This window comes from Heliangelus exortis, chromosome 5, assembly GCF_036169615.1.
Source record: "Heliangelus exortis chromosome 5, bHelExo1.hap1, whole genome shotgun sequence".
Lineage (NCBI taxonomy): Eukaryota > Metazoa > Chordata > Aves > Apodiformes > Trochilidae > Heliangelus > Heliangelus exortis.
Window position 1 is genome coordinate 5338322 of NC_092426.1, and position 27858 is coordinate 5366179.

The 27858-nt window shown below is 43.3% G+C and overlaps 1 protein-coding gene across 1 annotated transcript; it reads right to left on the bottom strand.

Moving 5' to 3' along the window:
* Positions 1-1847: 1847 nt before the first annotated feature.
* DHRS7 (dehydrogenase/reductase 7) lies at positions 1848-23353 on the bottom strand. The gene is made up of 7 exons (XM_071745283.1): positions 23061-23353; positions 18090-18242; positions 12507-12613; positions 11258-11497; positions 4428-4550; positions 2771-2986; positions 1848-2049 (listed from the first exon to the last, which is right to left on the bottom strand). Exons 1-7 carry the CDS (start codon positions 23194-23196, stop codon positions 2014-2016), a joined length of 1011 nt encoding a protein of 336 aa, XP_071601384.1. The 5' UTR covers positions 23197-23353; the 3' UTR covers positions 1848-2013.
* Positions 23354-27858: the final 4505 nt, after the last annotated feature.

Here is a 27858-nt window from a genome sequence, read left to right on the forward strand (position 1 = left end):
CAGAGAAGAGCAAGGAGGCTGGGAAGGGATCCAGCACAAGTCCTGTGAGGAAGGGGGTGTTGAGGCTGGAGAAGAGGAGGCTCAGGGGAGACCTCATCACTCTCTCCAACTCCCTGAAAGGAGGTTGGAGCCAGGGGGGGGTTGGGCTCTTTTCCCAGGCAACTCTCAGCAAGACAAGAGGGCACAAGAGGTCTCAAGTTGTGCCAGGGGAGGTTTAGGTTGGACATTAGAAAGAATTTCTTTACTGAGAGGGTGATTATTGGAATGGGCTGCCCAGGGAAGGGATGGATTCTCCATCCCTGGAGATATTTCAAAAGAGCCTGGATGTGGCACTCAGTGCCATGGGCTGGGAACTGCAGTGGGAGTGGATCAAGGGTTGGACTTGATGATCTCTGAGGTCCCTTCCAACCCATCCAATTCTATGATTCTATGAAAGGCTCACCCTTTCCTTTTGGTAAAGAAAAACCAGGGAAACCTGAATATAAATGGGAGAGCAGCCTTGTGCTGCATGCAGTACTGCCAGCTCGTCTGTGGACTGAAGGGTTGAAGCTCCAGCATCCTGTGCACATCATGGGTGTTGTTGTACAGCTGCTGCACTCTGCCAGGCAGCTGTACTGCTGCCTCTCCAACACACTGCCCAAACCCCAGCACAGGAAGGGCTGTGTCAGCCAGGGAAAGGAACCTTCTGTTCTCCCAGCAAAGTGTGAGACAAGACACTCATCATTTGATCAATCTTTTTTTTTTTTTCTCCCAGACAGTGGTTTCCATCTTTGTTAAATGTCATGTTACAAACAGCACTCTTGGCTTATTCTCTGCTCTGCTTGGAAAGTTTCAGTAGTTAATGAACAGGCTGTTACTCTTTTATTACCATTCAATGATATAAGTTAGAATTTTTCTTACCTGGAAAGCTTTGCAGCCCGAGGCACATCCAAACATTTCTGAGGACTCTGCCAACAGCAGGAAGGTCACCAAGCTTGGAAGTACAGTCAGTGGGATGGCAAATGATTTTAAAAGTCTAGTCCTCAGTTCCTCCAGGCTGTTGCTGTCTAGTGCACCACTGTGCAGACTGACCTCTGCCCTGTACAGAAGGGCCTGTCCCTGGCCAAGTGGGGAAAACAGCTTCTATTTCATGCTTAAATTGTCTATAATGCAATGTCTGTGAGACTATCAGAGGTGTCTTGGCTGTAAGTTATCTGCTGGGAGATGGATTTCTCATTAATACTGTCCCCCTTCTTGTCACTAGAGGCTGTTCTGGTTCAAGAAGTATCCCCTGCTTCTCTCTCTCCCTGATGCTCCATGTGCCAGGTTCAGAGCAAGGCTGAGCACTGCCTGCATTAGGGGTTAGTGTTACACACTGGCAATTTCCTCAGCCTGTAAAAATAAAAATCAGAAGCCTGAGGACTGTGGGCTCTGCTCTGGTGCTAAGAGACCTAGAGATTAATAACTTCAAAATGTTCTGCCAGAAGATCAGGAATTTAGCTCTAAATACACACAATGACAATTACGTATATTTTGTTTTCAGGCTACCTGTGCAGCAGCTTTGGGGCTGACAGCAAAGATGAAATATCATCTCCTTTTCCCAAGGGAACACTTCCCAAACACAAACTATATATGCCCTTACCCTCTGTACCACAAGATTCTACTTGAGGATTTATTTTGCTCCAGCTCTGTCAGGAATGAAAGTGAAGGAAACAGGATCCTGTGGGTATATATAAATTTTTAGCCTACTCACCAAGTATTTGTCAATGTCATAGCAGCAGAAAAACAAAATAATACTGCCTGGCCTCTTCTGTCTCAGTTCCTGTGAGCTTAAAAATTCAGCCTCTGGGGGTTTGACATGAAATGGATACATTGAGATATATTTTATTTAGTTAAATGTATATACAGCCCGATAGATTTGTCAAGTTACATGATGACAAAGATACAACAGATAAAAAAAAGCTTGTTTGCAGTCATATGATATGAAAAAAGTTTCTAGCCTTAGCACAAAGAGGATTTTGTACACGTTTGTCCTTACTTCTTCTTTCTTGAGTAAGAGGCATCAGCGTCCTGGAGTGAGAGTACATTAAATCAGTATCTCCCCCCACCCCTGTTGAGCCCCTCAGCCCCAGTGTTATTTTGCTTGAAACAACTCATGCCAGTGGGCAGTTACAGTGTGGAAGCAAGCAGCCTGAAGTTGCATTTGCCACCCTTTATTTTTTAATTTCCTGCTTTTGGAGTACTTTGTTTTTATTTATACCAAGGCCAAAAAAAAAAAAAAAAAAAAAAAAAAAAAAAAGTAAGAAAAATACCATCTACCAGGCAGTAGTGCAAGAACTACACCCCTGTCTTCAGGGTTGTAACTGAGTGAAGAGCCCTGAGAGACCAGTAATGCTGGGAGGTGCTCAGACTACCTGCCTGCTCCAGAAACCAGACACCACCCAGGGAGAAGTGCCAAGGGAAGGATTTCCAAGGGTCTCAGTTCCAACCCACATTAAATAATTTATGCTCTCACAGCTCAGCTCTGGGTTATCTGAACTTGAAGCCCCTGTTGCTGAAGATCAGGGTGAGAGCTTTGGCACTACCCAATGTCCTGACTGGGCTGCAGGAATTCCAGACTACTGGCACACAGCGATGGAGTCTGGCCTGGCATCAGCCACTAGGGAAATGAGGAGGGGGGAGGGGTGGAAAAGAAAGGGATCCAAAAAGCAATCCTAACATTCCCATGGCTAAAGAGTCTGTCAGCAGCAGAGTAAAAAAAGCAAGCGAGCAGAGAGAGGGATAAACTTACCACTCCACTCTTAAAGTTCTCTATCCTCTTCTTGCCCATTCTGTTCATCAGCCACCAAGCCCAGGTGGGTGCATACTGCCAGAGGTAGCAGACAGCCAGGTAGGGGTGGTCACTGATCCAAGCCTCCTTCAGGTCATTGGCCACGCTCACCAGGGTGAGGCGGACGCAGCGCGCGGTCGGCATCTTGTGGGACTGATCACCACTGCTCTCTAGGGACTGAAGGGAGAGCAAGGAGGGCTCAGAGGAAGATTTCTGGTCATGGCAGAGAAAGGGACAGGCCCTGGGCAACAGATGGATCCCTCCCCATCCATCCATCCCATTCCCTTCCCAGACTGGGGCTGAGGAACCCAGCCCTCATTATCCTTTAGTCTTCTGTGTGGGAACGCTTCCCACCTTCCTTTAGCACACACGTTTAAATAAAGCACCCTTATTAAAGTTTGTCTTGACTGATGGCTTAAAAAAGTGGATGGATCTCCAGACTCCATCATGCTTCAGCATGGCTTCCACTTTATCATGACACAGATCTACCAGAACAGGTTACCCCTTCTGAGAAATGGGAACTTCCCAGCTGCTCTCCCCCATTACATGCTACAAGTTACTCAGTCCCCAGGTCAGCAGATAAGGCCACGTTCCACATTAAATATTCCTGCCAGCTCTGCTCTGTGGGCAGCCACCTCCAACAAGAAACAAGCAACAGGCTTCTTCAGTGGCAGGACATGTCTTCCATGTCTCTTGAAATCTTGTCCACATGCACTGCTTAGTGACCATGAGCCACAGCCCTGTGGATGATTATGCATTTCACTCCAGCAACAAGAGGCTGCTCTATCCATCTGTCCTTCTGTCTCCCAGAGCAAAAGCAATTCTGGTTGAGATTCAGACTTTCTCCTTGGTCTTTTGCCATGCTGAAATCTGAGGAATTTGTTTTGCAAGCCTTCCAGATTGCTCACAGAGCACATCTTTTCCTTCACGGAAGTTTGAAGATTTGCAAGCCAAAAATCCTTCCAGAACTTGATTCAACAATGGGCAATTATTACTTTTTCCCCCTTACTCCCTCACTGGTGGGTTATCCTGAGCTTTAAAATCAACTGAATTTAGGACAGATCACATTTTGATGTACCACAGTAGCAATTTTTGCCAGCTGCTTTGTTACACAGCCTTTATTAAAAGCAATTGTGCAGTTGGAAGGTTTTGCTTTTTCTCCTTGAACAATTGCTAACAGGAAAAGAATGCATGCCTGGCATCAGCTGACTCCAGAGGCTTTGCCAACAACAGCATCAACCAAACAGGGGACATTGTGACCAAGGCAAACAAAAAGCTACCTGTGCAGAAAGGACAGTATTGTGCATGCAGAACTGTGTCCAGAAAATCCTGGCCTTTCCCCCCAAACTGCAGCAGGGTGGCTGTAACAGTAAATGTTACTGGAGTTGGACTGCACAGGTGGGAAGAAAAAAGGCATAACAATACCCAGACTTTACTTTCAGTCCATATGGACTTGATACCACAAAGAATTACAAGACTACACATGGTTATGCACCAGTCAAAGCATTTCTGGTTAAGAAAATGAGGTTAGTGTTTGGTCTGAGAAAAGAAAAACCACAAAAGGATCACTGGGCCTGCAGCAGAAGTTGGATTTATCACAACAGAAATGAGTCCTCACCTTTGAGAGTTCCTCTGTAAAGACATTTTGTATAATCTGAGACTGTACAGGTCCTGGGCATATGTTGATAATACTTATCTCAGGGTAGTCAGTCAGCTCAGTCCGAAGAGAGTTGAAAAAACCCTGGAAGAAAAGACTACTGTAATCTTCACTTGCCATATTTCACATGTAGCAAGGCTTTACTGACTACATATTCTCATTCTAATTCTATTCTGTAAAGATTGAATTATCCCACCACAAGCAATTCCTACTGCTTTGTTTGACTTCTTGTGTTAAACAGCTAAATTAAGATTTTGTCTCCAATCAGACATCATTGATATCTAATTCACTGAAGAATCTCTCCTTGACTTACTGAACACACAACAATGCCTCTAAACCACAGCCAGATTCTACTGTCCCTGTTCTGAGGACAAGCCCCACTGACAGGGCATTACAGGAGCTCCTGGCTGGAGATGCTGCACATCTTCAGCTCCCACTGGAGTCACCCACAGCAACAAGTGCTCAGCCTCACTGGTTTGGTCCTGCAAGGGCCACCAAGTGTAGGAACTGCAATACCATAGAAATTGTCTTTTGCAGGTGAATTACCCTTTGTGGTGAGATTGAAGGTTTTAATTTTTTTTCTATTAAGAAAATGGCACTTATTCTATGTAAGGGAAGGAGGAAAACTTCATCTTATCTATTCAAAGGTGCACCCTGGTATGTTAAGGGGTAGTTCTGCAACAGAAAATCCACTGCAGAGCTTGAAATTTTTAACCTCGTAAATATACATATGCTACCAGTGTTTCCAAATTAAACTTTAATTTAAAAACTAGAAGTATTTATTATCTTAATGCTCTCAGAATACAGGTTTTCTTAGTATCTTGTGGTTATTCATATTTTGATAGCAACAGGAAATATGACCAGTTCAGGAAGGTGCTTCCCACCAGAGTAACTGGTTAAGCCCTGTAGAGCTGATTCAGTAAGCACCATATCATGTCTTAGCTTTGCTCTGTTTAACAAACATTCTCTGTATTTATTCTAAGACATATTATTCTAAACATATTATTCTAAAACATCTAAAACATATTCTAAAGCATATTATTCTAAAATATTATAATTCTAAAATATATAAGAAAGAGAGAGTGAGCACAGGGTGATAAATTTTCACTACAGTGGGAGAAGTTTGATAATTTGTACACCCATCCATCTTGGGGAGAGGGCTGTCTGACCAAGAGCTCTGAACTAAATTGCAACACAGAGCTTGAATCAGTCCTGTGGTGACACAGAAATAGGCAACTGGGACAAGCCACTGAAGCTAGGCAAGACCAGGAACATGGGCTCTTAATTCCCAGTTCATAGAATCATAGAATTGGCTGGGTTGGAAGGGACCTCAGAGATCATCAAGTCCAACCCTTGATCCACTCCCACTGCAGTTCCCAGCCCATGGCACTGAGTGCCACATCCAGGCTCTTTTGAAATATCTCCAGGGATGGAGAATCCACCCCTTCCCTGGGCAGCCCATTCCAATGTCTGATCATCCTCTCCAGAAAGAAATTCTTTCTAATGTCCAACCTAAACCTCCCCTGGCACAACTTGAGACCTCTTGTGCCCTCTTGTCTTGCTGAGAGTTGCCTGGGAAAAGAGCCCAACCCCCCCCTGGCTCCAACCTCCTTTCAGGGAGTTGCAGAGAGTGATGAGGTCTCCCCTGAGCCTCCTCTTCTCCAGCCTCAACACCCCCAGCTCCCTCAGCCCTTCCTCACAGGACTTGTGCTGGATCCCTTCACAGCCTCCTTGCTCTTCTCTGGACCTGCTCCAGCACCTCAATCTCCTTCCTGAGCTGAGGGGCCCAGAACTGGACACAGGACTCAAGCTGTGGCCTCCCCAGGGCTGAGCACAGAGGCAGAATCCCTTCCCTGGACCTGCTGGCCACGCTGTTCCTCAGCCAGCCCAGGATGCCATTGGCCTTCTTGGCCACCTGGGCACACTGCTGGCTCCTGTTCAGCTTCCTGGCAATCCAGACTCCCAGGTCCCTCTCTGCCTGGCTGCTCTCAGCCACTCTGTCCCCAGTTGCTCTTGACTAATTCCCAGTTCTGGCTTGCATCCAGTCTTTGCAATTTGGTTCTGTAAAAATGCTGAGGGTATATTTAAAGTCCCTTCCAACCCCTAGCATTCTATGATTCTATAAAGTTATAAGGACCTGCAGGCCCTGTATGTACCATCAGATTTTCCCAGCATGTTACCAAAGCCCAGAGATGTGGAACTTCTAGAGGACTAAGCTCTAACATTGAAGACACTTGTTTGCCAAAAGCCTGCTCTGGACACACCAGGAAGCATTTCAGATCTGCCACCCACCCAGCTATTTCAGATTAAAAACGTGGGGCACTCCCCTGGATTACCTCCTGCCTTAGAGTAATCTCCTCCTCCACCCCTGGCACACACCTTCAGATGCTGCACCAGCACAGCTCTGCTTTGTCCACCACTCCAAGCTAATGCTGGAGCCCTCACCTGCATTTTCCACATCCCCTCCTTTCCTCAAAAGGTCCTGAGCCTGCTTACCTGAGCCCCTTAAACCCTGAGGTGTGCAGCCCCATCACCAGTGATGTGCCATCAGCCCAAATGAGGAAGGAGTAACAAGTAGAAAGCACACCAGACCAAAAACAGGAAGAGGAGGAGGCATCTGCCCTCCTCTGGGCACCCATCAGTTACTCCATCCACACCAAACTGCACCAGCAGGACTAAGCAAGAGCTCTCCCAGCCCATGCTCCCTCACCACTCCCTGTAGATCTGGGATGGTGAGGAGCAGAACTGACTCCCACTTTGCCTGAAGGAGACAAACTCAAGATTTACTTCCAGGAGTCGAGGAGGTGGGAAGGGTGTGTGTCTGTGAGAGAAAGGAAGCCAGAAATATTGCTCAGTCACTTGTGACAAAGCACCTACACCTGCTCACATGCTGGGAGGCTTCTGAGATCCAAGTTCTACCTAAAAATGGGCACCTGCCCACAGTGCTGAGTAGCCACACACAGCAGTAGAACCGAGGTGGCTGAGCTTCATTATGGCACTGGAGACATCCAGCTCAGACACCTTCCTGCAGAGGGCTGTGGGACACTCCACTGAGACTGACAAAGGGATCCTTGCTGACCTGAGCAAGCTGCAGGGTACCAAGAGCTGAGCATTGGCCCAGTGAGCTCCTGTTCTCTTTGGAGATCCTCTCCACACAGTAGTAGATGAGTAGCACTGTCAGTCAGTGCTATTTCATTAAAAGGTTCTCTTGTTCCTGCTCTCTGGCCACTCTGCTGTCCCCTTTCACTCCAAGGGGTTTGTGTGGCCCCTCCCTCCCCTGTGCCACAGTTCCAAATTTACACCCTGTAGTCTAAACATCAGGAACTCAAGATGGCCAGGACACTTGCTCAGCCAAAATCCTGTCTGGGATGTGCTGAGCCCCTCAAAAACCAGAATCTCACTTCCTCCCAGTCCCCTCTGGAGGCTTTACCTACTGTACATCCAGGTCCTCTAATTCCAGCACTCATCTTTGATATCCCAAGGTAAGTGCTACGAAATTCCTCCACTTCCCCCCAAAAGAGAAGCATAAAATTTCTAAGGAAAGACAGTGTTTTAAATTCAGGCAGAACAGACCCAGATTTGGGAGCAGTGAAGGAACTCGAGTGCCAGGGGAAGAATTTGAGCATTTCCCTCAAGTCCAGACTGAAGCCAGCTCTGACAAACAGACAAAGGGACTGTGGAACAAGAACTGCTTTAAGCCATCTCTGGGCTTTTGCAGCTTAGTGAGCAAATCCCAGAAGATGCTGGAGAAGGCAAGGCTGAACTGACTCTTGCTATGACAGAAACACTTAGAAATTCCCCTAATGACCATGGAGTAACCAGAGAGTAGTGGTTGCTGCTCGGTGCAGTCCAGGTGCTCATTAGTTCCTCGTTAAGGAACATTTTGAAGGCCACCATTTCTCATCCACTCCATCTGCCACCAGCTCTATGAATTACAACTAGATGAATGGCACATGATTTCCATGAGCATCAGCACAATAGGAGAGAAACTGCATCAGTCAGATGCAGATTCCCATGGACTTGACTCATGCTCTTACAGCACTCCCAGAACTGATATAAAGGGTAATTTCATCAGCAGAATGTTGTTATGGAGAATTCCAGTTGGCATGAACCAAAGCACAACTGTTTCAAGCAAAAAGTTTAACTCTTAGCAGAATTCCTTCTTCCCTCTTCCACCTGTTATTTAAAATGAGTTTTTAAAAGGAAAAACAACAACCCACACTCACAAAAAAGGAGGGACTATTTCAAAAAAGGTATAATTAACATCACAGCATTAGCAGTGTCAGCTATATTAGGCTCCCAGGCATGAATAAAGGTTGATGCTGGGAAAACACAACAGGAGAAACATCACTTTATGCTTTATCTTATTTTTTCCCTACCCCCTCTCTAGCCATTTCTTCTTGGTCATTAGAGATGGGTTATCTGAAGAGAACTGCCACACCTACAGCCTTCCTGCACCTGAGCTGTACTGGTGAAGTTTGACATTTCAAAAAAGCTTTTCTATTTTTGAGGGTTTCACTGATTCATCTAGAGTTACAGCTAAACTCCAGATCCATAAGACTCTCAAACAGCATCTTTTTAACAAAATCTACATTTCAAACCATGTTTTAACACCTGCAATTAGTATTTGCAGAATTACTGTGAATGAAACAAGGTTACTGAGTAGAAGCTGATAAGGATATAAGCAGTCCAGTTCTTATTTTTAATTATTCCCAAAATTTTAGTAAACTTTCTCTTTAAGACATCGTCCCTGTTCTTGATCTTAACATTAGATTCAGAGGTCTGATAATTTTTTTAAAGCAACACATGAGATCCTTGTGCTCTGCAACTAATTAGCCAGGCTGAGACCAACTACACCACACCCATAAGATAATTCAACTGGAAGAATGCTTAAGAAATAAAGAGGCATAAAGGGAATTCATGCTTCTGCTCATTGCACTCTTCTCATTTAAATCTACTAGACTTAAAGCAAAAGTTGGTCTCTAATGGGCAATTTCACCACTGCTGCTCAAATGAAGAGGAGCAGATGACTCCCTGTCACTAATAGATCTCTGCTCATAAAAAGTTTTCAATCTTCTACATCTACAGTCTTCCAAGTGGCTTTGCAGTGTCAGCCACAAGTTAAATTTTTGTTGTTAGTCAAGCTGTCAGAAATATGTTGATCCCATAGCTTCATCCCAGTTGTTTACTCTGCTGTATGTTTAAGTCTAGCAGGGCAGTACCAGGGTGCCAGAATTTTACACCATCACTGAGCACAGCTGAAGTTTATTTTACAGAGGTCAAAAGGCACACCAGCAGGAACTCAAACAGTGGTGAAAGACAAATATGTCTAAACAAATTTACCAGTTAAACAAACCATTCCCCAATGATACAGTCAGTCTTTTCCCCAGATACTTCTCTGAGCTCTTCTTTTCTGTTTTTCCACACCCCTGAGACTACTTTCAAAACCTCTTTCCAAGCAATATAGAAAAGTGTTACTCAGCAGATGACTTCCTAAGACATTATGAGCCACAGTTCTTTATATTACAGCAAGATCCAGAACTGCTGGAAAGGTCTGTTCAGATGTTCCCAGATAGACCAGGAATTCTCATTTCTCCAAATAGTTTGCTTTACCAATCACTGTTTTCAACTTACTGTTAATTTCATGTAGCCTTCAAACTATCACCACTGACTTTTCCTCCCTAACTGAATTAAGATGAGAACATTTGGGCTTCTATGTGCAACAGAATAACCCTCTGATTTAGGTACTCTTTTATCTGAAGGCCTCCAGGTCTTGGCATTTCACATTGGAATTTAACTACTTCACATTGGAATAACTACTAGCTTGGGTTAGGCCCAACTAAAAAGGCACTTGAATTTTAGTCAGGAAAATAAATCTGTACTGGGAGCTGAGATATTTCACATTTCAGCACAAACTAATTTTGAAGGATTTTCAAAACATGGGGAAGTTACATATGCTGTGTGCAACTTCACACAGAAATGTGTGCTTTCTGCACAGAAAAAGTCCTCTGCTACAGTGCTAACTGATGCTGGCCTATTACACATAGAATCATAGAATCATAGAATTGGCTGGGTTGGAAGGGACCTCAGAGATCATCAAGTCCAACCCTTGATCCACTCCCACTGCAGTTCCCAGCCCATGGCACTGAGTGCCACATCCAGGCTCTTTTGAAATATCTCCAGGGATGGAGAATCCACCCCTTCCCTGGGCAGCCCATTCCAATGGCTGATCACCCTCTCAGTAAAGAAATTCTTTCTAATGTCCAACCTAAGCCTCCCCTGGCACAACTTGAGACCTCTTGTGCCCTCTTGTCTTGCTGAGAGTTGCCTGGGAAAAGAGACCAACCCCCCCCTGGCTCCAACCTCCTTTCAGGGAGTTGGAGAGAGTGATGAGGTCTCCCTTGAGCCTCCTCTTCTCCAGCCTCAACACCCCCAGCTCCCTCAGCCCTTCCTCACAGGACTTGTGCTGGATCCCTTCACAGCCTCCTTGCTCTTCTCTGGACCTGCTCCAGCACCTCAATCTCCTTCCTGAGCTGAGGGGCCCAGAACTGGACACAGGACTCAAGCTGTGGCCTCCCCAGGGCTGAGCACAGGGGCAGAATCCCTTCCCTGGACCTGCTGGCCACGCTGTTCCTGATCCAGCCCAGGATGCCATTGGCCTTCTTGGCCACCTGGGCACACTGCTGGCTCCTGTTCAGCTTCCTGGCAATCCAAACTCTCAGATCCCTCTCTGTCTGGCTGCTCTCAGCCACTATCATCAAAACTTAATTAATTTTAGAAATTTAACTTACCTGCAGAGCATGCTTGCTGGCACAGTACCCGGTGGCAAGAGGAGCTCCCATAATACCCATCACACTGCTGACAGTAACAATCTTTCCTTTTTTCCTTTGGATCATGTGATCCAGGACATGTTTTGTTAAAGAGATTGTACCTAGGTAGTTGAGTTCCATTATGGCACTGAAGACATCCAGGCTTGTGTCCACAAACAGAGAGCGTTGGGAACGTCCACCATTGTTGACCAAAACATCAATCTCAGGAAAGATACAATGATAGATTAATAGAAAATAGGAAAAAAATATGAATATGTATGCTTCTTCAGGCAATTGTCAAGTGATTATTCTTTTCCCTTTAACCTTGTTTCTGCCACATACAAATAAGATACATCAGCTACTGAAGAAGCATCAGCAGTTGCTTTCCCCCCCTAAACTTCCCCTTTGAACTGGATAATTTTGACCTGAGTCAACAAACCAGGAGCACAGTGTTTGATGCCAAACAAGGTTAACTCCTGGTACAGGAACCCTGGCATCTAGAAAGTTATTTTTCACACATTTTTTAACCTTGCTGTGCTGTAGCAAACAACACTAAATGCTCAGGTCCTGCAAGTGACCTTTGAAAATGAATTTTATGCAGAACCAGAAACCAACTACAACAGAAGAGACAAGTCTGGTACTAACAATTTCACTGGAAAATCAAAACATCAAACAGGTCAGCTTGAAGCTTTGAACATTGCACTTAATATCAGTTAGATCTGACTGATAACCATTTTAGCTGTGTACTCTGGACTGGAAATAGAAAAAACTAGGCATACACACAAAAAAACCAAACCAAAACAAAAAAACCTACTGCCTGATGTCCAATTTTGTCCCATATATTTGTCTGAACCCAAATTAGATACATTACTGAAACTACAAAATAAAGGTTCTGACTTTCATACATGATTTTAAGCCCTAAATACATAGTTGAGGATTGTTCCAGTTGGCCCAGAAATTCAGTGATACCAAGTAAATTTTCAGTTCTTGGTAATGACCAGTGATTATTTGTTTATTGCTGCATCACTGCAAAGCCTATGAAACTCAGGAGCAAGCAACAGAAGGGATGAAAATTCAGGTAACTTTTTAGCAAGTTTCACACTTGCAACTTCAGAAAGATGTAGACACTGGTCAATTTACCATACAATAGAATAGAAGTGAAATACAAATGTAAATACAGATATAGGAGATAGAGAAGATGAGCAAGTTTAACCTTAGAAGCACACCTTACCTTGCCAAAATGCTTAAGAACACTCTTGGTTGCAGCTTCATGAAAGTTTCTATCAGTCAAGTCCAGTCGCAGAACAAAAATATCATTTTCACTCAAGTTGCTGATCTCTAAAAACCATAAAGTGAATGAGATCCAGTAAGACTACTGACATAACAGTGGTGGGAAATGTGATGAAATTTAACATGCCTTTAAACATCATGTTTTCACTAAAAAGACACTAGGAAACTATAACATTTGGCTGGAAATAAAATGCTGCTTTTGTTCTCATTTTGATCTCCACAAAGTATCTATTTTTATTGTTTCTACCAGGTCTTTCTTTTCTCATCAGCATGTTTTTGATTCTGAAAAGCTTGAGACTTTGTTAAATAGGCTTGTGTAGCACAATATAGACAATTCCATTTTCCCAGTAAAGTGCAACAGTTGGAAATAACATGTGACAGGATAATTTGCTACTGAAATTTTTCATGGAGCCACTCAGAAGCACAGTGTGTTGGCAGCCTTGACACTTGGTATGTTAACTGGTCAAGCATGTTTATTTTGACCCAAAACACAACATATGTACATGAGAAGCTATGAAGCAAAGCCTAGAGAAGCTAGATTATTGGGGGAGGTGGAAGGAGAAGGTTTTTATTTAACTGACAGCTTTTAATATGTCCATCTTCTGAAATGAAAGTCAGCTGTCATCCAGCTGAAGCCTTCATGTTGAGTGTTTCTGTCTCTTCAGAACAACTGACCTTTTCCATAGAAAGTATTTCTTGAACAATGATTTGCTACCCTGGGGTTTTGGGGCAGGTAACTCACAAAAATAAAATCTTCAATGTTAATATTTTCTGGTTTCTTTAACTACATATAACATGATTTTTAAACTTTATTCATGCTACTTTGATAGCACTATTTTTGTTTCTAAATTCATTTGTAGCCCCAACTCTCTTTTTTCCCCTTTAAGCAGCTGCCCTCTTTAGGGACCTTAAGGCTCTGATTTTTTTAGTTACTACTTCTTACATACACAGGGAAGGTTGAACTTTGCTTTTACAGTGATGTACAAATAAAGAGGTCACTGAAATCCAGAAGTTGCCCCTGTTCAAAGGTCATTAATTAGTATTTAGGCTATTGGTTACAATAAACCCATCCATCTGTTTCAAAGCGACCAGAATTTCCATTAATTGCACCCTGCAATCCATCCATCTGCATTTTTTCCTCCATTTCTTCCAGAAAAAACACAGTAAAATCCATGTAGTTTAAAGTACCCTCAGAGACACTCCACCTCATGCAGATTTGCACAGTTGAAGTCTACTGGGGAGTGAAGTGTTTCTGCCATGGATTAAGAAGACCACACAGTCAACCCAGCCAAGAAAGCTATACAGGAGAAAAGAAAAAAGCAGAGGAAGAGACCCAGACTGCTGATAAGGAAGGAAGTGCTCTTTTATACAACATCAGAAACTTTTGACCTCAGGAAATGCCAAACCGGAGGCCTAGTTCTTGTTTTGGGGCAATCAGTAGTCCAGTCTGATTTCTAGCCCCAAAACACTCAGGCTCTATCAGATCTCTGTCAGCTTCTTTACTTCTTTTCTTGCGTGAGGAATCCTTGTCCAGTCACTCCACAGACAACTTTTACAAAACTCCAAACATTGCTGTCACCCTTTTTCTAAACAACTTCTATCACTCCCTCATCCCCTTGTTTCTCTGGCAGGTGACTAGAACTGTGCACAGTGTTGCAAGAACGTGCCAAGGCATTGTTGAAATTATTTTCTCCATTCCTTTTACTACCCATGCCCAATATTCCACTTCCTTTTTTACCTGCTACCCAACTGATGATTTTAATGGAACAATTACTTTTTACAAGAGCTTGTAGTGACAGGAGAAGGGCTAACGGGGTTAAATTTGAAGAGGGGAGATTTAGGTTTGAGATTAAGAGGAAAATTTTTAGTGTAATGGTGGTGAGACACTGGAACAGGTTGCCCAGGGAAGTTGTGGAAGCTCCATCCCTGGAAGTGTGGAGGGCCAGGTTGGATGGGGCTCTGAGCAACCTGATCTAGTGGGAGGTGTCCCTGCTCATGGGAGGGGGGTTGGAACCAGATGATCTTTAAAGTCCCTTCCAACTCTAACCATTCTATGATTCTATAGTTACAATAACACTCCCAAGTGGGAGGCTGTAGTTTAGAGTTCATCATTTGACACAACTGCTAACTTATTACTTCAGATCCTCTAGTGAAGTGTCTCCAGCTGCAGTGATTTCCACATGGCCACCAGTATTCAGAGGCAACAGCTCTGAAGCCAAGTCCTCAGAGCTCACTCTTACCCAGAACAAAGGCCACTTTCATACAGCTGTGTGTATTTTCCAGAGGTCTTTTTAAAGCCTCTGTACACAGCAGCTTTACACTACCTGGCTTCTCATCGGGCTAATGACTCGTTAGGCTTAGTTACTTTTTAACTAAAACACAGTTACAATCACTCAAACCCAGTAAGTAATGCTTACTTAGCATAATACTTCCGTAGGACACCAAGTGTACACTTCCTTTCCCTGGGATCCCCACAAGGATTTCCAATCAACAAACCTTTTCAGTACATGTTAATCCAAGAAAACAGTTCCTTGTAACACAATAATCATTACTCAGCATAGACCCTTTATTCCATAGCTCTTCAACACTTTAATTTCTATCTTGTACAATGCCCTCTGAGAGAACATGAGCTTTTAGCAGAGGCTGAGCAAAACCTTCCAAGGTCCATTCCAACCTCAGTTACTGCATAATTCTATAATTTATAGATTATCTGTCATTCTGTTGACCTATAAAATAATACTTAAGCTTTCTCAAACCAAAACCACCCTTTCTGTCTTTTTTTCTTTTTCTTTCCTTTTTAGGGCTTTTGAGAGCAAACAGCCCCCAAAATTACAGGTGAAATTCAACTCACATTGCAGAGAGTGGCTGGGAGAAGAAAAGCAGAAGCCACTTGCAGGAACCATGTAAGTTATACAAGTTGTTTTCTCTCCCTCCTGCAGAGAAGTGTTGAGTGTGCATCTGTATGACTCAACAAGTATTACCATAGCTTTTACAGCACTTCTTTCCCTCCCCTTCAGCTTTTAAGCAGTGCAGAATCCACAAACATTTATCACAGGGTGGTGTCTGAATTTAGAACAAGGTAGATGTGCCTGATTCTGACATTTATATGAAAATTATCCAGTTAAATTGCTGCTGTGTATAGCACCTATGGGTGGCAGGTTAAAGCCTATTAGCTCCAGTTATGCCACATAATTCAGCCAAATTCAAATTGATGTTCCATGAGGCAGCTCTTCCTTAATCCATCCCAAGCTACTCAAACCCCACTGAATACTCTTAAACTCAATTGCAAAAAGAAAACACAGAGGTGGAAGCAGGGAGGACAAGGTGCCCAGGAAGCACATGCACCCAGTGCCCCAGCATGCAGGGATGGAATCAAGAAGATCAACACTCAAATGGAGTTGAGACCAGTGAGGAATGTGAGAGTTAATGAGGGCTTTATAGGTACAGCACCACCAAAAGGAAGACCAAAGAGTGAGCTCACAGTTTAATAGGGATGGTGATGAAGGGCACACAAAAACATAAAGTACTCATTGCTTTCTGTGCCTTAGTCTTCACTGGCAAGATCTCCTCTCAGGTCTCCCATGCTCCTGAGGCTAGACTCTGGGAGAAAGAAATACTACTGACATCAGAGGACAAGCAGGTTAGGGACAAACTGCACATATAAGCTGGGCAACCTATACATCCAAGATTTAGCACCCAAGCATGGATTTAGCATGGGCATACAGTGCCTGACCTACTTAACTGCTCTCTCTGATGAAATAGCTGGCTCTGATGTTGTTTACCTTGACTATGTAGCTTTCTATGTTGTCTTCCATAGCACCCTTGAAGATATATTGGGGAAATAGAAGGGAACTAGAGGAGTGGATTACAATGCAGGTGAAAATCAGGCTGCATCACCAGGCCTGAAAAAATATTCAAACCATTCAAAGTCTAACTGGTAGCCAGTTAGAAGTGGTATCTTCATGATCATTATCTTTTAATGACTCAGATGGTGGGACAAAATACAGGTTTTCAGCAGATTTTCAGTTAACATCAAGTTCAAAGGAACAGGTGCTATGCTGGAGGGGAAGACTGCCATTCAGAGGCATCTTAAGAAGCTGTAACAATGGTCTGACAAACCTTAAGCTCAAAGTCAAATGCAAAATCCACACCTGGGCTAGAATACTGCCATGCAGTGATGCCAGAAGGGGCCCCCTGATGACTCTCTTGCACTACTTAAAGGGTGGTTCTAGAAAACAGAATAACTGTTCCTATACAGGTTCCAATATTCCTGCTAGTTTGGAACTACAGTTAAAATAAAGTTCAGTAGTGTATGTTTGCCAAACACATGGCTACCCAAGACTTTAAAGCTGGAACATACCACAGCTAAGACACTCACAGGGTTACTTCAAGTTGTCAGAGGCAGAATTTATCTTATGTAAGCCTGTACTCTCAGTTCACATGAATAGAAATAATCTTTCTGAATATTCCTTAGTACACTTCACTCTCATACAAGTGTTGCCTGAAAATACATATCCAGAATTCTGGCTCCTGCCAGCCTGTCTAGTGTTACCAGTTTTGCAATGACAACAAACAGCCACAGATGCAAACACAGTTGCATACTGTTACTGACCACTAAACATTGCATCATACAGAGTGGGAATTTTGCCATGAATCCCACTTAATCACACTGTCATCTTAGGTCCCTTGCCCATTTTTTTTAAAGATATCCATTTAAGTGTCTGGTTTTGTTAAGCACCAGAAAATAAAAATAAGTGCAATTTTTTAAGCTCCTTGACAGATTTCAGTGGTTCTAGAAATGGTTAGGTGCTAACCCAAGATTAACATTTTATTATTCCCCAGCACTTATTGCATGTGAACTGCAGACATACTGTCAACATTACCAGAAAAAAAACCTGTCAATGTCATAATAAACTCAGTAAAAGACACTGCATACTGAGCTACACAGGACACAGTCTGAAAAAGAGATGTTAATCATGTTTAGAACCTCTGTTTTATGAATAGGAATTAATTATCTTGCTTGCTGTCAAGCCAGAAAACAGGAGAGAAAAAGAGGACCAGGAGATCCTCTTGCTTGCACTTGCTCAGAACTAGTTTATCTGAAGATTTTTATTCATTCCTTTTCCAAAGAGAAAGCCAGCTGTCAGTCTGTAACATTCACAAACCTGAAGGAAGGAGACTTCTTAGTAGCATGCACCACCTGGTTTGAGTCTTGATAGGATGACACCCCTCAGATTGTTTCCTCCATTCCCCACAGTACTTATTCCTTAATCTAGTTCCTTACAAAGTCACTTAGAATTGAAGAGATTTTTAGGTAACATTGGGAATTATGAAGGTACTCATAATGCAGGTCTATACAAAGGCTTCTCACAAAGAGAAAATACCAGCTTCAAATGTACAGTGTAGCTATATATAAAGTTCACTTTCATCATGGAATTTATTCCTGTGCTACATGGGTATTTGGGTGGCAACTCCATCAGAGTGAGAGTGGAACTTCCTGCATGAAGTAGCAAACTGTACTTACGAAGGCATTTCTCTTTCACTCTTTTCAGCTCATCCTCTCTTCTTGCTGAGATGGCAAGCAAGGCTCCTATCTTTGACAGCTGGTAAGCCAATTCCTCTCCAATTCCACTTGAAGCTCCAGTCACCCAGACAACCTTGCCACGCAGTTCATGTTCTATCAAAAGAATCAAGACAGTGGTTAACACATTGCCAATGCTGGGATAAGCATTTAAGTCACTGCTGGGGTATAATCTTATCCTGTTTTTAAGAAATATGCTCAATTTTTTTTCCTGTTGTGAAATCCTGACTTCTTTATTTTTCAGTCACATGTAGTTGTGAAATCATTCAAAGCTGTTCTGTTATCACTTGAACTTTGTTTCAAGGCCTGTCTGTATAAACACTGATTATCTACCTGATGGAAGAAATGTGATTGCATTTCTGCGAGCCATCCACATATAACAGTTCCACAAACCTTATTAAGAAGAGTTTCAGAGAAAAATGCAGAAGAGAATTCTTGGAAATGACAGGAAACAGTTACTGTATTGCAAATCCAAACAAAAGCCTAACCAAGCCTTTCCTAATAATGTTCCACCTCAGTTCCTAAGTAATTGTCAACAGAAGAAAATCCTCAGAACAAAGACAGCTAATCATAACAAACCATATGGGTGTTCATCCACTCTGTTTTGTACCTGCTGCAGGTTAATTCCTGCACTGGATGGAGCACAGTACACAGAGTTCCCAAGGTGTAAGCTCATGTGTGAATTTCCCATGTACTCATAGCTCCTGCCCAGGCATGCTTTTATAACCTGTAGTGAAAACAATAGCATCTTACTCCTTTTACTCCTCTGCTTATGTAACTGTTCTCCCTTGTTTGGAATCACCCCCATTCCATGATCCACCTAGGTACTAAAACTGACCTTCTGATGTAATCTAGCAATGCATTTCATTTTCTCTGCAGCCAGCAGCTGGGACTGTTTTGCTTCCTGCTTACTTCAGCAACCAGTTCCTGGTTCTCTCTACACCCTATGGTGTTTCAAATTGCTACTTTCAGAGTCCTGATGACATAAATCCCCTGAAGAGATCAGCACCAAAACCTTCCACCCTTCTGGCAAGAGTAGAGAGCACTCAAGACTGACTAACAGAGCTCAGCTTGAGTCTGTGGAACTGACAGTGAGTTGTTTTTTTTATTTATTTTTAAGCTGACTATATTTCAGTCAAGGAAAAAAACCTCCTAAGCCCAAGCTTTGGTGTTTTGCGGTTGTCTGGGTTTTTTGGTCTGAATTTAAAAACAGTATCAGCAACAGCCACTTCCCAAAGCAGAGGTACATTCTAAGCCTATGAACTTGAGATGCCAAGAGATTTTGCTGAAGTTGTAGGAATGGCCACTGTGTTAACAATTATACCAAATGGTTGCTGTCTGTAAAGCTTATTGACACTCAGTTTTATTCCAATACATTACCAATTTATTGAACCCATGGGGGTTTCTCCTTCTCTCTTTTTTTTTTCTTCTCCTTTCTCTCTCTCTTTTTTTTTTTTTTTTCCAGAACACTCATGTAGACAGACACTACATGAACAAACACACACATGGACATACTTCCAACCCTGCTTACCACACTCCTCTTGCTACTGAAAACAAATCCGCTTCCTCCCACCACTCAGCTTCCCTGTTCCCAACCTGTCTTGGGCACCTCCACTGCAGTTATTCAGGATCTTGGTCTGCGGACAGAATAATTAACTGAGACAAGGAAAGTTTTCCACTGCTTCCCCAGTGCTGATAGTTACCAAGCACCTGAGCTACTAGGAGTTAACAGAATGGAAAACCTGACTCGAACGCTGTTGTAGAACAAGTATCAAACCACCAGCTGGCTCTAGATTAAATGTTATTACAGGAAATAAGTTTAAAAATTAACAATTCCAAATTAAAGAAATAAAAGCAGATCATACAGTTACTAACCATTAACCACTGTGTAACAAGGCAGAACAAATGAGAGTCTGAACAGAGTAGTACTGCAAGTAATCCAAGAAGTGCTTCTGTAGCTCTGTTTAGGGCTCTTTCCCAACATTTTATAGCTCATACAGGAAAAGGTTTAAGCATCAGTTCATTAATGAAAAAATAAATGGGGTGTAGAGGTTTAAAACAGAATTTCCTCCTCACAGCTCTAAAGAATCACAGATTAGTCACAGTTTTAAGACTTTAAGACATGTAGGCTTTCATACATCAGCTTGATAATATTAGGCTGCCTGTGAAAAGCACAAAAACTCTGGTTTATGGTAACTGAAACACAATGCATAAGGAAAGTCAACCAGCAGCCAGTTATCCTTGTCTTCACATCACACAAATGTTTAGAAGAGGGGAAACAATTCCACAGCACCTGCCGATGACAAAACCCAGAAGTGAATTCTCCCTGTAGAACTGAATCACTAAAATGGAACAGGTCTTACCTAGATCAAGGACTTTCTTCCTTTATAGCTATATTTTAGTGTATATATTTATACATAAATATTTTTATAAGTTTAGATATTTAAATGTGTATATTTTTAATATTTCAGTTATATTATAGTTTACAACACAAGAGAAACATGTGAGACAGATGAAAGTCTGCTTTCTGGGTTATCTCAAAAAACTTTGACTTCCATAATAGTGTTGTAGATTCAATAATATAATATAATGACTGAAAAAGTGAGAGCTCTAGTAACAGCTTTAAATAAAAATAAGGCTTTTTTTCCATGGGATCCACATGCTACTTACCTATGCACACTGTGAGGAGGAGGAAGAGACAAGGGGTAACATATTTAAAGAAATATCTTTTGCTCTGTTCCTTCTGTTTTCCTATTGGAACAGTTAGGATTCTACATATATATGGCTGAACTATCAGCAAAATGCCACTGAAATCCTGCTGTGTCAGGTACACATTATAGCTGATTACAAGCACTAAGGTGGGGAGCAAAACACAGCTCATCTCTTTGCAGAGCAAAGGAACTTATGTTGGCAAAATTCTGCCTGATTCTTCTTACATTACATATTGATACAACTACATCAGAAAATTACTACATTGCTCTTTACATGGGAAATTTGGGAAACTACTTAAAAGATTTCCAGGCTTCCAAGAAGACTGAGGGCTATATTTCAAGTAACACTATGCCTACCTGAGAGCTCCTACATCTTGACATCTTGCAGATAGGTCCCTCAGGACAAAGCTTCCATTCTGTTTGTATTAGTCAAGATCAATCTTCTTTCTCTGCCCTGAGACTTTCAGTGATCTTTGCAAAGTCCACTCATGAAGCTTTTTTGTAGTTTTCTTATACTAAGTGAACTACCTGAAGTTACTATAAAACTTTGGGCTGCAAGCCCAAAGTGTTTCCCAAGATTGCTCACACAGCTTTATATTTAATATTTCTTAGACCTTTAGAACTTGTGCATGCTTTTCTGTTGCCTGTTATATGGACTAGCACTTTTGCAGTAAGCTTCTACTGAAAGCAGAAAACAGGGATGTCTCAGCAAGCTTCTCCTACTTGTCTCTCAAGCCCTTCCTAAAGCCACCCCTCACCCCATGGCCCATCCTCTATGGGATCATGGTCTCAAGCCCAGACCCTTTCTCCCCCATTCCCTGCAGGCACACATTTGTGAACCACCTCCACTCAGCCCAGTCTCCCTTTTTTAACCCAATATCCAGTTTTAATTTCCCACACGGGACAGGGTTATAGTGTCCCTTGTTCTATCTTCTTTCAGATTCACTTCTTTGCCTGATGGGTCAGATGTAAGATGAGGCTGCTGGTGGCTGCTGATGGCACCAACTCCCCACTTTAACCTCAATCACCCACACCCAGCACAGCCCACAGCAGCCCCAAACTTCCACTGTTGGCTAAGCTGAGGGGGTGGGAGGATATTCAGAAATTTGTGGCTTTTTTGATCAGTAGTCTCTATTAAGCAAATAAAAGATACGATTTCTAACAACCTTTGTCCAGAAATAGTATTTGATTACAGTCAAATACAACCACATACAAATGTACAATTTGACTACAATCAAATACAGTAGCATTTGATTACAGTCAAATTAGAAAGATCAACATGTGCATGAGTTGAAAAATCCCCATCTGAAGGCACTTTATTGAACCTCTGTACATACAGGTGTCAAAGTCAGCAACTTACAAAAGTGGTGTAAAGCCACTGACAGCCATTGCTTTCCAAAGCTCCATTCTCAGAGGAGGAAACCCCTGTAATCCATACACTAACATTCATGTTTTATACTTTCAGCACTACAACTGGAATCTACACGAGCATGTCGGAACAAACTGAAACACAAGGAAAACACAAACACCACCCGTGCCAAGCTCCCCCCTTCTCTTCCCAACCCTTGCTTCGACATTCCCTGGACCTGCCACTCCCCAGGCAGCCTCCGCTACCCCGCACATCAGTGCCAGAATCAGACACTGCCCAGAAATGCTGCAAAACAACTGGGTTTGGGCCAAACAAGCCAGTGCTTCCCACAGAACCGCTGGAGCTCGCTGTCACCGCAGAGGTGCTTACAGACCGATGTTTTGTGGATGTGAGGAAGCCACCAAATGCCTCGCTCGTTAAGGGCAGAAAAATTGTGCTTTCGGGGTTATCTTTATTATCACAGAACGCCAGGTTGGAAAGGATCTCCAGAACAACCCCATCCAAACTCTCCTAGGTAGGCACAGGGTTTAGATGAGACGGGCCCAGCACTCTGCCGAGCTGTCTGCCGAAGTGTCCAGAGCTGGGGAATCCACCACTTCCCTGGGGAGATGATTCCCCCAGGGAATAAACTTTCAAACAAGCCTGAGGGGCAGCTGCCAAGGGCTGACTCCCCCTCTAGGGGACCCCTCTCTCCCTCAGAGGCCACCATCTCCCTTCCCCTCACGGAGCGCCCCACGCCCGCTCCCACCCCGAACCAACCCTCCCCCCTCCTCTTCCCCCCGCGGGGCCGCTGCTACCCCCACCCTCCCGGCGGCTGCTGGCAGACGTCTTTACCTGGCTTCTTCCCCTGCCACTCGGCCCACAGCAGCGTGAGGTCGCCGTCGGCCCGCAGCCAGCGGAACAGCTGCACCAGCAGGGCCAGGAGGGCAGCGCCCGCCAGCGCCAGGCAGAGCGCGCAACCCCACGCCATGGCCGCCGCCGCAACCGCCGCCCTGCCCTCCCGCCTCCCCTTTATCGGGGGCTGCGGCTCGGATGGAGCCGCCCCCGCTGGCTCAAACCGAGCCTGCCCCACGGCAGCAAAGCGCCGGCCTCTTCCTCCTTCTCTTCCCCGCCTCTCTTTCTACCCTCCGGGCAGAGGGCGGGCAGCTCCGGTTGAGCAGCGCTGCCCCTTCCCCCCGCCGCGGCCTGAGGGCGGTCCCGGCCGCAGCCCCGGGGAGGGAGGGATGGAGGGATGGAGGGTGAGTGAGGTGGCCCCGGGGCTTGCGGAGTCAAGGCTGGGGCAGTAAGAGCTGAGTTTGTGGGGGAGAGGCCACGCATGTGGCGAGGGATGAAGGACACTTTCTGGGAGCGGGACCTTCTTTTGTTTTCCCTCCTGGACGTGACCCCCAGGGGAGAAAGAGGGCTGCTCTGCCTTTTCCTGCTCGGCAACAGCGCTGCCTGTCCTCGGGTGTTGGGCAGGTGTCCAGGACAGTTTGGCTACAATGTCTGGAGATCAAAACTTGGTCTTTGGAGATCATAAAGCTGTGCCGGGCTTCCTACGGAAAGCCTCATGGCAGTCCCTTGGGGAGAAGGATGATTCCCCTCCCTCCTCAAGCTGCCCGGCAGCCCCCAGCCCAGCCGCACTCCCCCCCTGCTCTCCTCGCAGACCACACCACATCCCTTTTGCAGGAGCCCTGGGATTTGACCAACACCTAAATTCTCAAGGAAAACTAAAAATATTTCTCCTTCTAATACCTAAACTTTCTGAAGAGGCCAGTGATGCTAACAGTTTTTAGAAGTCAAAGTCAACCTGACCATCAACAGAAGTAATGACAGCTGTGTTGCACTTTGAGCTGTGACCCATGCTTCCAGCACTTTGGGAGTTCATTAAACTCTGGTATCTATACAAAAGGACTTGACTGCGACTGTGAAGTGTAAGAACCAATGTAAAGCTGAAGTACAAGGCCCTGAAAACAACATGAGAAATAGTAACCAAAGAAGCAGGTCACAGTCTTGTTCAACACCCTCTTGTGAACCTTGCTGAGGTTTCCCATGTTGACTCTGTGGCAGCAGATAACAGATAAATTAAACACAGCACCTAACACGATAACATGACTTATTCTTAAGAGTTGCACAAATTATATTGACACACTTAATGTAAATAAAAGCAAGATAAGCTGTCTTCTGTCTCCAAAGCAATAAGGCAGAAATAAATGTTTGATTAGACTGCTGTTTATATATATTTACTTTTTGGGGTTCTTCTGTCTGTGCAGTCTTGAGAGGACCTTGTGCAAATGGCACAATGGAACTGGGAGATGAATGGATTGAGAGCTGTCCTGCAGAGAAACACTCTGGGGACACTGGTGGGTGAAAAATGGGGAATTCACAGACAATGTATGCCTGCAGCCTACATTCTGCCCCTCTGCTCTGCTCAGATGGGAGAGCCATGAAAATGACCAGAGAACTGGAGCACCTCTCCTGTGAAGAAAAGCTGAGAGAGTTGGGGTTGTGCAGTCTGGATGTTGGGGAGACCTTATTGTGGTGTCCTAACATATTAAAAGGGGCTTATAAGAAACACAGAGACAGACTTTTTACTAGGGTCTATAGTGACAGGACAAGGGGCAACAGTTTTAAACTGAAAGTGAATAGATTTAGTTTGGGAATAAAGAAATTTTTTATGTTGAACGTGGTGAGACACTGGAACAGGTCACCCAGAGAAGTTGTGGATGCCCCATCATAAGAAGTGTTGAAGGTAAGGTTGGATGGGGCTTGGAGCAAACCTGATCCCTGCCCACAGCAGGGGGGTTGGGCTACCTGATCTTTAAGGTCCCTTCCAACCCAAACCATTTTGTGATACTATAAAATGAGGAAATTTTGTCAGACTTATGGGTGAAATGCTTCCCTTTGAATGTTCACAAGGGGGCCTCAAACTTGATGGCAGCCCTGGTAGTAATACTGCTAGAGCATGGGTGTGAGTATTTTCAACAGTACTGTGATGCAATTTCTTTGATCCATGTTTCTTTGATCCACACTGCAATTATCTGAGATTAATTCAGTGTCTGTGTAATACATAAATTTGAAAAAGGCTCTTACTTCACTCAATTATTTATGCAGCAACAGTAACATTAAAATGAACAGCAGTAAGTAGAGCAGCACTGTATTCCCTTTTCCTGTATTTCCTCTTCCACTGTCAGTCAAACAGAACAACTTCTGGGAGAAAAGCTTTTTGCTTTGTTCAGGAAAAAAAAATTAATTTAAGGACAATCCATCATACAATGAGTACAAGTGAAGTAAGGCCAGTTTTGACTCCAAGCTATCTGCTCCAGGATATTACCTATGCCATGTGGTTTACTGTTTCTAGAAGAGGGGACAAACACACACAAATCCAGACAGACAGTGCCAGTTAAATGTAACTGAGTGCCAAAAATCCATCTTAAAAAAAATCTGTCTGATCAGATAGTGGATCTATACAATCTTCCTACATTATTTTATATCTGGTTTAACTTCAAAAAATTATTTAAGAAAAGGTTATCTCTTTTGTAGTAAAATTTACTGATATCTTAAAACTTTATCCTAGATAAGGGAAATCTATCCAATTTTTTAAAATGCAGGAGTCATTTGATCTGATCCCAATTTGAGGTACAATTCTGCTCTCGTTATGTCAGTGAAATTTTCCCTGCTGCTTACAAAGAGCACAACCTGTCTGCTTTCTGCATCAGAATTATCTTACTGAGTTCAAGTCTGAGCTTCTGTGCACTTAAGCCTCTGTCTTCCTAGCTACCCTAATCTCCTCTCATTTTAGCTTTTAGCATGTTGTTCAGTATTCATGTTTTTTTTTTCACTCATAGCCCCTTCTGCCTGCTTTCTTACTCAGCCTACTTAAAGACAGACTTGAAGGAAGTAACTTGGTCCTTTCCTTCAAATCTCCCCTTAATTTTACTTCTTGTATCCATTTCATTTCAGTCTGTTTAGTTAAGGGTTTGTGTTTAAAACTCAGGAGTCTGGTTGTTATTAGAGCAAACTGAACTACTGTGTCTTCTATCCATTTTTAAAGCAGTAAATAAAGCTGCTGGAACTGTCTTCCTGGCCACTGCATTGCATTGTAGTACAGCCTGTTCCAAAGCAATAGGAGGTAAACCAGAGAAATCACTTTTTTGCCAGAGTAAGTGAAACAGGTCCAAGGCATGGAGTCATACACTGGCATGTGATCATCCATATTTCAACTCTGCTATCTTGGTCTGTGGTGCTTTGCCCACACAGTCTCCCAAGGAACGTGAGGTATGTCTGAGGGGCAGCAGCTACAGACACAAGCCAGGTCAGGCCAGTTGGTCTCAGGGCTAAAGGTCCACAGTTTGTTTTACTTACTATCAAAGACACAGCAAAGATCATTTACACAAGTCTTTGCAACTGTTTAGTAAAGCAAACTCTTAGTTAAAGTGGTGTAACTGTGGGTAAATAGTTGCCTCTCCATACCTCACTGTTTTCTACCTCAGAAAAAAAAATGTATGGAAAAACAGATGCTAATGGAGCATGACAAAAATACAAAATAGTAATATATGAAAAAAATACATAGTGGCAAGACAATTCTTATTCAGACAGGCAGGACAAACACAGGAAGCATTTTCAGATGTAGAGGTAGATGACTCATGGTTATAGGTCAGTGATTTTTTGTGGTGTCCCCTGGGAAGGATTCCCTCAAAGAGCCATTTTCTACCCTCTACCTGGTGAGACACTTGTGTTTGAAGCTGTAGAACTCTGCAGTGATCCCCAGCCACCTGCAGCTACACTGGGCCCTGTTCTTCTTCCGAATTTCACATCCATGACTTTTCAATTAGGTTACAGACTGCTTGGCTTTGCTTTTTTGTTTGCAAAGTGCTTGGAGTGCTTTTACTGACACCTGCATTAACTGTATCAGTTTAAAACGGGCATGTTACTTTTTAAAGGACAATGTTTGCCTCCAGACAAAGAGGTCCTGCACATCAAGTCTCCCTCACTGACCTAACTGCGTATTTGAATATGACTTTAAAATGTTCCAGATGTGTCCTTCACATAATGGTGAGCTTTATTCAGGACTGCCTGCCTGAGCTCTGCTCATTCCTCTAGCCAACATTACTTTGACTTCTCTTCTGTTTATTGACATTAAAAGTGCCTTGACTCAGAAATAATGAAAAGAGAAATCTAGAAAAACTCCAAACTTTTCTGCAAGAGATGAAGATAAGGTTTGTTTAGTATGATGGGACAGTGATGGAACCCAGAGTCCTTACCCATTTCCTTTTCACAACATGCATTCTTTAGTTTATGTTAAGGGGTATGTCTAAATCATCTATGTTTATATAAATAACAGAATTACAGAACAGGCTCAGGTGAATTGAACAAAACTCCATTTGATGACAATGCCATTTCATTTGTGTGACATTACTTCTATGTAATTCTTCCTGGGTATTCAAATGATACATTGGAAGAAGTCAAGATACAAATATATGAAGGACTTTTCCTCAGAGGAATACCTATAAAGGGTAGACCATACCCAAACATGCCAAGTTGTAAGAATGTATCATATCTGGGTAAGTGAGGGAAAGCAAGAATTTAGTTTTTTTCTTTAAAAAAAAAAGGCTTTCGGGATTTTTTGATATGGAACAGAATTCTTCTGATG